General features: G+C 34.1%; 1 protein-coding gene across 1 annotated transcript in view; it reads right to left on the minus strand.

Moving 5' to 3' along the window:
* The window catches only part of LOC137651096 (protein sax-3-like), a 745,749-nt gene that overhangs the window by 393,481 nt on the left and 339,768 nt on the right, over nt 1–12,500 (minus strand). The window contains 1 exon segment of the mRNA XM_068384236.1: nt 5,763–6,056. Coding sequence (XP_068240337.1) covers nt 5,763–6,056 — 294 coding nt within the window.

A 12,500-nucleotide genomic window follows, 5' to 3' on the forward strand; every position in this document is an offset into this window, starting at 1 on the left:
ACCTTTGTATGGGTGACCTGAATAGTACAGCTTTCTTGATCTTGGTGATACACAAACCCTTTCACCACGTTTAGGTATCCCCATTCAGAAAATAAAAGTTAAATAAAGCATGGTAATATCATCTCAGAAATTTCGAGATGTATGTGGTCACACGCGAACCCTCTTACTTCATCTCGTGTTGCCGCTGCTGTCACCTTTGTAACTGGCTTTTAACCAAAATACAGCAGAGGACAAGAATTTACGAGACACGTCTTTGATGCATTACTCTGGGGCTCCCCCGGGTAGACCACCAAAACAACTTATGAGGGAGCTCGGTCTCAAAACACACTTAAGCTTGACCTCCTTCTGTAAGAAGTCTGGTTTCATTTTAGATTGAGGAAATTTGCATTATTAGTTTTTGAATTTAGTTAAGGCTGTTTATATTATTTTTTTTTTAATTATATCGTGGTATGATTAACATAAATTTTTAGTACTTTTTTAATTTAGTTAAGACCGTTTATATAATTTTTTAATTAACTCGTTATATGAACAGCATTATTTGTTATGAAAAAGTAATTTCAAAGTTAATAATCGTAGTCTTCAGGACATTGATCATCTTTTTAATAATCAAATTTAGTTTTGAACCCTCTTTCGTTTCTTAGTTATAATATCTTTTGAGATACATGCAATGATTCTTAGTTTTGATATTATATTTACCTTAAAATATGTATTCTCCTCCCCTTGAATCAAAAGCGTGAAAGATTAAATATTATTACCTCCGACAAAAAAGTTGGAAGTAGGTTATGTTGCCGCCCCTGTTTGTGAATTTGTTTTTGTGTGTGTGTTTGTTTGTGAACAGCTTCCTGGCCACAATTTTAAGTGTAGAGTAATGAAACTTGCAGGGATTAACTCTTATGTAAAAGGCTGGAAAGGATTAAATTTCAGAAGTTCAAGGTTAAAGGTCAAGGTCGCGATCAAGCAAAATGTCCAATTCACGTAAACAGCCATGAGTTTGGACGTCGTTTTCACAGAGACTTCAAACTTGGTTCAGATTTGAGTGTATGAAAATCCACGCCAATTACTCTGGAAAAATAGAATGCTAAAAGGCCAGCGGTTCCAGTAGGGAAGGTAGCCCAGTAAGAAAAGGAAATAACAAATAAACTATAAGAAAAATATGAAATATTTTAAGATTTGCAACAACGTTAATATAGGTCAGTCCTATCATCTTCATCATCATCATCATCTCCTACGCCTATTGACGCATAGGGCCTCGGTTAGATTTCACCAGTTGTCTCTATCTTGAGCTTTTAAATCAATTACTTCGCCATTCATCATCTTCTACTTCACGTTTCATAGTTCTCAGCCAATAAACTATAATTTATCAAGCGCAGTAAGATATGCATAACGTGTAAGATATCAACCAATCTTTTTTCAAGTATAATTGTAAAGCTTTCATCTTGAATTATATGTGGAACTTGGAGTGGATTTTCTTGAGCCTGCTTGGCTCACTTCTCTCGAAGACTATTATTATTATTATTATTATTATTATTATTATTATTATTATTATTATTATTATTATTGCTGTTGTTGTTGTTGTTGTTTTTGTGTTTGTTGTTACAAGCTGGGCTACAATTCTAGTTGGAAAAGCAAGATGTTATAAGCCCAAGGGCTCCAACAGGAAAAATAGCATAGTGAGGAAAGGAAATAATGAAACAAATAAATAGAAAGTGAATTAATTATCCATTAAAATGAGATATTTTAAGAACATTAAGATAAATCGTCCATACATATATTATAGCCAAAATAAAAGAGGAAGACAAATAAGATAGAAGAGGGTATATTCGGGCAAGAGAACTCTAACTCATTGGAAGACCATGGTACAGAGGCTATGGCACTACCCAAGACTAGAGAATAATGATTTGATTTTGGAGTATCCATTTCCTAAAAAAGCTGCTTAACATCCGAAAATCATTTGTAGAACTTTGAGTAGATGTTGTTGATCCTTCTTGGCCTCCTCTCGAAGATTAATATAACCACTATGACGCTATTCACTCCCTTGAAATATTCTTTCCTCTTATCTGGACCTCCCTTTTACAACTATACTTTGTAATTCCTACTTGGCCATCTTCTTTTAGCTATAACTCGTAACTTTTTTATGGCCTCTTTCTTCTCTCAAGAGTAATGCCGAGTTCCACTTTCTACGTTCTTTCACTGCTGTAAATTGTGGTTCTTATATGAATGGCTTTTCTAAAGACTCCAAGAGGCTCTTATACACTTTATACTTCTGAGGCAAATATACTTAAGGATAGCGTAAGATGTAAATGATAGAAATAGAAGGAACGTATAAAACGCATTGTTTTTAAAAATTGTGTAAAATTACGATTGATATAATTACTAGGATTTTTCTGATACTTAGGGTAGCTTTCCAATGTATGACATCTTCTTCTTCTTCTTCTTCTTCTTCTGCCAACGAAGTTGGAAGGAGGTTATGTTTTCACCCCTGTTTGTGTGTGTTTGTTTGTGAATAGCTTCCTGGCCATAATTTTAATCGTAGAGTAATGAAACTTGCAGGGATTACCTATGTAAAAAGGTGGTAAGAATGAAATTTTGGAAGGGCAACGTCAAAGGTCAAGGTCATGGTCAAGCCAAATGTTCAATTCACGTAATCAGCCATAAGTTATGACATCATTGTCCCAGAAACTTTAAACTTGGTTCATATTTGAGTTTATGAAAATCTACGTCAATTAATACATGTAATACATGTTAAGGTCAAAGGTCAAGGTCAAGGTCGAGAAATAAGCTGCCGCAGCGGGGGTCTTTGCTCCGCTGAGTGGCCCTCTAGTCTTTAATTTAACGATCAACCATTAACTATTAACTCTGTTAAAAGTCTTTTTATTTTAAAATTCTTTCAGATGACGATATTTTTTCTCTTTTGAGAAATAAGCTGCCGCAGCGTAGGTCTACGCTCCACTGAGTGTCCCTCTAGTCTTTAATTTAACGATCAACCATTAACTATTAACTCTGTTAAAAGTCTTTTTATTTTAAAATTCTTTCAGATGACGATATTTTTTCTCTTTTGAGAAATAAGCTGCCGCAGCGTAGGTCTACGCTCCACTGAGTGTCCCTCTAGTCTTTAATTTAACGATCAACCATTAACTATAAACTATGTTAAAGTCGTTTAAACTCCACAAATCTTTCAGATGATATTTTTTTTTACACCTCACACAAAATTCTACATTGTTTTGTACACTTTCGTCTCTCCTTAAATCCTAGTATCTTATTTCACCCAGCATCATGTTCCTTTTCCTCCGGGGACAGACGAAGTTTATACACCTTTTTTTTCTTTAGAAAACAAAAGAAATGTTATGAGACTGAGATGAAAGCACAGCTGGGCTCTTGTAAAATGATAAACTTTACAAAGATTATTTTTTATATCATGTATAGAAAGAAAAGCATGCCTTTCTGAGTATAAAATAAAGCTGTGTATTTGTTATGCCTTAAATATGTTTATGTTTACAGATGTTCGTAATGGTTTGAAACTAGAAAAAAAATTTTATATGTAAAAACATTTTTTTTTCAAACATAAAATAATACGTGGACAGATTAACTTCCCAAATCGGATGATGCGATAAATAATCTAGTAAATTTCATGAAAAAGAATAGTATGATAAACACCAATACACACTTAAAATCTGCATTAAAAAATGGTAAATGCCTGGCAATATTTATTCCTGGATTTTTACCGTTTTAAAAACGGATATATTGACGCAAAGGCGTGATATTACGGTAACCAACACGTAAAAGATGATAATAAAAGCTTGTAAAATTATGGTCGTTTGTATTTTACTGAAATATGGTTGAGAACAGTATATATTAAGGAGAATATCTGATTGAAATTACGGATTTCTTTTTAACAGTGTAGTTTTCAAGAATATGAGTTATACAACTCTCATTCGTATTTTTTTTATATATATTTGATACCAGTTTTATTACGTTTAACTCGAGGAAAATGATATAATGTGAACAAGGGTCATAGCATAACACTCACTTTTTTTTCTAAATAATTTTTTATTTGTTATATGAAGGTTTGAAGTTATGATCGTAATAAACATAATGGTACAAATGCTGATAACTGGAAGAAATTGATGCTACGTTAAAAAGGGATAGATACTAATAACTGATGATCATTGATGCTGTAATGTTAAAAAAGATATATACTAATGACTGAAGGACATTGATATCAATATAAACCTCAACTGAATGGAACAACATGAAATCAATATACAACTCAACTAAATGGAACAACGTGAAATCAATGTGCACCTCAAACGAATGGAACAACGTGAAATCAATATACATCTCAACTGAATGGAACAACGTGAAATCAATATACATCACAACTGAATGAAACAACGTGAAATCAGTATACATCTCAACTGAATGGAACAACGTGAAATTCAATATACATCTCAACCGAATGGAACAACGGGAAATCAATATACATCCCAACTGAATGGAACAACGTGAAATCAATATACATCTCAACTGAATGGAACAACGTGAAATCAGTATACATCTCATCTGAATGGAACAACGTGAACTTCAATATACATCTCAACCGAATGGAACAACGTGAAATTCAATATACATCTCAACCGAATGGAACAACGTGAAATCAATATGCATCTCAACTGAATGGAACAACGTGAAATCAATATACATCTCAATTGAATGAAACAACATGAAATATGAAATCAGTATACATCTCAACTAAATGGAACAACAGGAAATTATTATACATGCCAAGTTAATAGCATTGCTTATAATCAGTATACAGCTCTACTGAATGGAACATGAAATCAATAAACACCTCAACTGAATGGAACCGCGGGAAATCAATATACATAACAACTGAATGGAACAACATAAAATGAATGTACTTCTAAACTGAATGGAAAATCAGGAAATCAATATATATTTCAAGTGATTGGAACACCATGAAATCAATATACATCTCAAGTGAATGGAACACTGTGAAATCAATATACATCTCAAGTGAATGGAACACCGTGAAATCAATATACATCACAACTGAATGGAACAATATGAAATTAATGTTGATTTCAACTGAATTAAACAACAGGAAATTATTATGCATCCCAACTGAATGGAACATCATAGAATTGATATACATCTCAACTGAATGGAATATTAAATCAGTGTACACCTCAATTGAATGTAACAACGTGAAATCAATATGCATCTCAATTGAATTGAACATGGAGTGAATGTACATCTTAACTGAATGGAACAACATGATATTTATGCACATACCAACTGAATGGAACTACACGAAATCAATATACATCTCAAGTGAATCGAACACCGTGAAATCATTATACATCTCAAGTGAATGGAACACTGTGATATCATTATACATCTCAAATGAATGGAACACCGTGAAATCAATATACACCAACTGAATGAAACAACATGAAATCATTGTACATCACAACTGAATGGAACTACATGAAATCAATATATACCTCAACTGAATGGAACAATGTGAAATTAATATACACCTCAATTGAATGGAACAATGTGAAATTAATATACATCTCAATTGAATGGAACAACTTGAAATCAATATGCATCTCAACTGAATGCAACAGCATGAAACCAAAGTACATCACAACTGAATGCAACAACATGAAATTAATGTACATATCAACTGAATGGAACAACACGAAATCAATTTACGTCTCAACTGAGATTCTACTCACATCCTATCTGGAGGGAAGCATTCGCAGACCGCGCGCTCCCCAACCGGTTACTGGCGACACACCAGTAGATACCGGCGTCATTCTCCTTCTTGCTTTGTGAAACCTTCAGAAAGAAAAGAGAACCGGTCGAGAGAATGACGCGGTGGGACGAGCCCTTAACCGGGGCTCCGTCTTTGTACCAAGTGATGACCGGATCCGGTTTTCCTTCGGCGTTACAATTCAGCGTAACCGGATCATTCCGGGGAACCGTCCAGTTGGTTGGGTGTTCGGTTATGCGGGGTTCTCGGCCTTCGCCTGAAAAGAGAAGGAAATATAATTAGTGAATGTTGAAGGGGAAATACAGTAACAGTATAAGAATAAATCTTTCATATATATCCTTTAAAAAGTTTACCTGAAAAGAGAGAAAAATATAATTAAAGAATGTTGAGTGGGAAATACAGTAGCAATATTAGAAAAAATCTTTCATACATAACCTATAAAAACTTTGAATAAACAAAAGGAGAAATCACATACGAAAGTGTGCCCGAATGTACTTTGAATTAGATCTTTCATAAAAAACATACGCTGCAATTTCGATTAGTTAAGAAAAGCACAGATAAAAAAAAAAATCTGATCGGTTAAATCATTGCAATTTCGATTAGTTATGAAAAGGACAGCTAAAAATAATTGTTATGGGTCAAATCATGACAAATGCATGTCCACGAGGAGAGATGAATTCAGTAAGCTCATTCATAAAATGGGGAGCTCAGTAATGGAGGGAAAAGTAAACACAGCGTAGTAAACACAATACTCTTTGAGAAGAAATAAAACCAGTTATTGAGATATAACACCATTTATTTAAAAAAAAAAATAATAATAATCCGAAATTCTCCGTAAGAAATATACTGTTCGCAGCTGTATTTCAGTAAAATACTGGCCACTGTAATTTTACCCTTCTTTGTTATTATCTTTTACGGATTGGTGACCGTAATATCACTCTTTTACATCAATATATCAGTTTTTAAAATGGCAAGTTCCTGGCAACATTTATTCCAGGATTTTTACCCTTTTTACGGTAAATTTTTAAGAATGCAGTTTTGTTATCACTAGTCGTGTTGAAATATGTTTGGTTGAAGATGCAAAAGACAAAGAGAGAGAGAGAGAGTAAAAAGAATGTTGGGGGAAATATATATATATATATATATATATATATATATATATATATATATATATATATATATATATATATATATATATATATATATATATACATGTGTGTGTGCACACGGATAATTTTGCCCATTTTTTTCTCATATTCATACAAGCCATACATTATACACTTCCTAATATCTGGATTCTCTCTGCCTCGGGATCAGAGACCCAAAGGGGGAATTAAGTTAAAGATAATAGCTTGTAGTCGGCCGGGAAATCGAACCCAGGCCCAAAAAACTGAGGTTCCATTGACTTAGCAACTCAGCCTCAAAGAGAGATCTCATTCTAATACCTCGGTTAAACACACACACACACACCCACACACCGGTGGTACGTAGGCCACATTTTGACACATTACCACTCGTGATAGGATTCTCCACTATTCTCTATCCTGTACCTGATGTAACCATTCATTCGGGTTTTCCCCAGAGATTCTTACATCCTCCTCCAAGCATCTTCTCCAATCTTTTCTTGGACGTCCTACAGGTCTTCTTCCAGCAACCTCAGCCAAGAATATCCTCTTTGGAGCTCTATCCTCATCCATACGAGCCATGTGTCCTGCCCATTGGAGTCTTCTTGATCTAATTACATCGCATATATTTGGTTGGTTTTTACTATTTCTTATTTCTCTATTATGTCGTCTTCTCCATCCATAGGTTAAAGGTTGATCAGTTATTATCAAGTTCATCTTTTGACGTTAGTGATAGTGATTTAACTAGAAAAGAAGAAAGAAATGCAATGCTATCTTCGTATACTTGATTATTGTTTTTAATTATAAGCTAAATACTTTTAGGTTGGCCAGGACGACAGCCACTCGTTGAGATACTACTGGCTAGACAGTATTACATTGGATCCCTTTATCTGGTTACGGATCATTTTTTCTTTGCCTACACATACACCGAATAGTCTGGCATATTATTTTCACATTCTCCTCTGCCCTCATACACTTGCTAACACTGAGATTACCAAACAATTCTTCTTCACCCAAGGGGTTAACTACTGTAATGTAATTGTTCAGTGACTGCTCTCCTCTTGGTAAGGGTAGAGGAGACTCTTTAGCTATGGTAAGCAGCTATTCTAGGAGACGGACACTTGAAAATCAAACCATTGTTTTCTATTTTAATATTGTTGCTCTTCATAAAATATTTTATTTTTCTTTGTTTACTTTCCTCACTGAGCTATTTTTCCTGTTGGAGCCTCTGGGCTTATAGCATCCTGCATTTCCAACTAGGGTTGTAGCTTGGCAAGTAATGATGATAATAATAATAATAATAGTCTTAGGTAGTGCCATACCCTCTGCACCGTTGGTTTTCCACTGTCTTGGGTTAGAGTTCTCTTGTTTGAGGGTACAGTCGGGCACACTATGCTATCTTATTCCTCTTCCATGTGTTTTTTTTAGATATTTTATTATTTGTAAATTAAAGATTTATTTTAATGTATATATTATTCTTAAAATATTTAATTGTAATTGTGAATTACTTTCTTGGGTTTATTCAACTCATTTCCTTTCCTCACTGGGCTATTTTCCCTGTTGGAGCTCTTGGGCTTATACCTTGCTGCTTTTCCTACTAGGGTTGTAATTTAGCTAGTAATGATAATAATAATAATAATGATAATAATAATAATAATAATAATAATAATAATAATAATAATAAAAATAATAATAAAAATAGAAATAATAATAATAAATGTTGCAAATTAAGGTACCAAGCAAACTAACATCGTAGCGCCACCCTCCCATTCATTCAATGAACAATGGTTACAAAATCACAAGTGTAGTAAAACACGTTGATATGACTATTGGAAAGCTAAGAGAAAAAAATCTTCAGGGCTGAAATAATTACAAATCTTTAATTATAGAACACAATGGGATTTAATGATAATAGGTATTGCATGAAATAATACTGAAGTAATAGAAGAAATGAGAGAGAGAGAGAGAGAGAGAGAGAGAGAGAGAGAGAGAGAGAGAGAGAGAGAGAGAGAGAGAGAGAGAGAGAACACAATGCGATATAATGACAATAATCAATACGAAAAATATTACTAAAGTAAAATATAGTAAGAATAAAAGAGAGAGAGAGAGAGAGAGAGAGAGAGAGAGAGAGAGAGAGAGAGAGAGAGAGAGACGATGCGATATAAAGAATATTTGATACAGGAAATAATACTAAACCTTATGACAGTAATTATTGCAGAAAACATTACAAAAATGAAAAATACAAAAGAGAGAGAGAGAGAGAGAGAGAGAGAGAGAGAGAGAGAGAGAGATTGTTTAGATTAGCTGAGAGCCGAAAATGGGCAAGGGGCGGGGGAGTAGACGGGAGAGGGTTGAGGTTGCTGAAGAGCAGTTAGAAAGACCTGGCGTAGCTAGTAAGGGTTCAAAGGTCATTTGTAAACAAGACAAAGTAAATAGATAATTAACTCCAGAGAAGGGGAAGTGATCACATGCGGGTGCTTTAAAGGGACGATGCTCCTCCGTGGTGGAAAACGCTTTGAATGAGTTGGGTGGCGATAGATCGCGAGGCATCGCCCCTCTTCCCTCCCCTGGCGATATTGATGAGTAGCCCGTCCAATTAAAACATGATGACGAGAGTTCAAGATGAGTAAAAATCATTTTGGAGCAATGCTGGATTCCCTTGACTTTGGATCGTTAGTGTTAGAGTCTGGTTATAATTATACGATTGAAATGGTAATTATAATGTACGATTGATATAAAAAAGATGTTTATTTATTTATTTATTTATTTATTTATTTATCTGTATGTTAGTCTGTTAGTAGGATTACGTCAAACCTTCTTCATGGATTTCCACCAAATTTTGACAACTGTTTGTTAAAATTGAAATATGTGGAAAATTATAATATAGAAAAGATCGGTGTTTATTAATTAATGATTTGCTTGTTCGTCTATTAGCAGAATTACGTCAAACCTTCTTCCTTTATTTTCACCAATACATCAATTCATCAAAATAAAATCTTCAGTCTTCAAACTTTTTTTTGCAAATGGGGTCTTTAAAAAGTAAGGATAGAGTAATGATGTTAAGTTTAACTGAACTGATGGGATATTTATAAACTAATTTGTAGGAAATTAAAATGTTAAAAATATGAGATAAACATTTGAGATTAGGATTCAGAAACAAATTGGTGAGGACTCGATCCTTTTGATTTTACAATATCCTAATTGTAATTGTATTTGGAACAGGATATCATCCACCTGCTTAATTGAATGTTGTATCTATGCAGCTAATTATTATTATTAATATTATTATTATTATTATTATTATTATTATTACTATTATTATTATTATTATTTGCTATGCTACAATCCTAGTTGGAAAAGCAGGATGCTATAAGCCCAGGGGCCCCAACAGGGAAAATAGCACAGTGAGGAAAGAAAATAGAATATTTTAAGAAGAGTAACATTAATATAAATATCTCCTATGTGAACTATAAAAAAAAGATCAAAACAAGAGGAAGATAATTGAGATAGAATACTGAGCTCGACTATACCCTCAAACAAGAGAAATCTAACCCAAGAGAGTGGAAGACCATAGTACAGAGGCTATGGCACTACCCAAGAATAGAGAACAATGGTTTGATTTGGAGTGTCCTCCTAGAAGAGCTGCTTGCCATAGCTAAAGAGCGTCTTCTACCCTTACCAATAAGAAAGTGACCACTGAACAATTACAGTGCAGTAACCCCTTGAGCAAAGGGTTGTTCTGAAGCATTAGGGCAATAAAGGTTAAAAGGTCACTTATGAATGGCAGAGGTGACAGTGACAGGGCCGTAGCAGGTCAATGCTCTAGAAACTGACATATGCTAGGACCAGGGAGGGCCAGGCAATGGCATCAACTAGCAATAGAAACCGAAGTTATTTACACATTTCCGAATATGCACAGAAACAAAAAAGTACCTACTATAGTCAAAACTCCAAGCTACTGATAAAGGTTTTCTGATTAACGAGAGGAAAAGAGCTGAATGTTTATATATACCAGTTTCCCATTAAATTAAAAAAAGTCAATCCGCAAAATAGTGGACGATTTCCTCTTTTTTGAATCATCCACAAATTTTCATTTAATTTCACATAATTGGCCAGTGGAACAAAAGATCGCTAAAGCCCATTTAGCCCTGAATTTATTGGGGCGCGTCTGAAATTAATTGTAACCGTGTCGGGGGGCATTATTTGTGCGAGTACTAGTGTATGCGACCCGTCAAAAGTGACGGATAAATAATTAGATAGCTATACACGCAAATTGTTACACTGGAGTTTTGGGCAATTTTTTTAGAGATTGTAGTTTCCGAGTGTATCTCTCCGGGTAGCCCATCTTACCAGGGTATGACTACTCCATTTTCCTTAACCCAAGGGACAGGGAGATATCGAAAAGTCATATGACTGGCAATGACGCAGAGCGTGACCGTAAAGAAATATATACTGTATATCATCATCATGAACGCCGAGAACCTCATACCGTGTATAATGTGTTTATATATATATATATAAATATATATGTATATATATATATATATATATATATTATATATACATACATACATATATATATATATATATATATGCATATATATACATATGCATATACACACACATATATATATATATATATATATATATATATATATATATATATATATATATATATATATCAAACACTTGCTTTTTATTATATAGCTTCTAAAGTTAGCAAAAACGAAAAAGTTTGAAGGATTTGCTCCAAATTTTAGCATGGAGTCTACACCTGATCCCAAGTATTTTAACTGCAACTCGAATCATTAATCCACTGATACCACTACTTACACTTCGTGCACAGAAGACAATTCAAAAACTACACCGAAACATGCCCTTTTTGCTCAGCCTCTACAACGTTTACTACGCTTTAAGAAGGCTAAAATCATTGACTATAAGACGACATGAAATCACTTCACAGCTGCCAGTGTTCCGGTACTATTTATGACCAATAATAATATCAGAACGGGGGTGAGAACAAAATAGAAAATGCTGCCATTGAAACACCATTGCACAGAAAGTGATTGATTAGCTCAGGGTGTTCACAAATATCAAAAGTATGTGAGCGAAACTAGAGAAATACCGGTCTTTATTTATGCACCTGATTGCATTCTCTCTCTCTCTCTCTCTCTCTCTCTCTCTCTCTCTCTCTCTCTCTCTCTCTCTCTATTTTTAATAGTGTTTATGTAATTTTCAATTGTACAAGATAGCAGGCTGAACCTCTCTCTCTCTCTCTCTCTCTCTCTCTCTCTCTCTCTCTCGCATTAAAATTTTTAATCTTTGTACAAATTAGTTAACTGCCCTTTATATAGCATCTCTCTCTCTCTCTCTCTCTCTCTCTCTCTCTCTCTCCTCTCCTACGTAGTACTAATGTTTTATAACCTTTAATTGTAGAAATGTTTAGGCTAACCCTTTATTAACATCTGTCTGTCTGTCTGTCTCTCTCTCTCTCTCTCTCTCTCTCTCTCTCTCTCTCGTATTACTATTGTTTTACAACCTTCGATTGTTGAAATTTTTAGGCTAACCCTTTATTT

Source organism: Palaemon carinicauda, chromosome 1, assembly GCF_036898095.1.
Source record: "Palaemon carinicauda isolate YSFRI2023 chromosome 1, ASM3689809v2, whole genome shotgun sequence".
Lineage (NCBI taxonomy): Eukaryota > Metazoa > Arthropoda > Malacostraca > Decapoda > Palaemonidae > Palaemon > Palaemon carinicauda.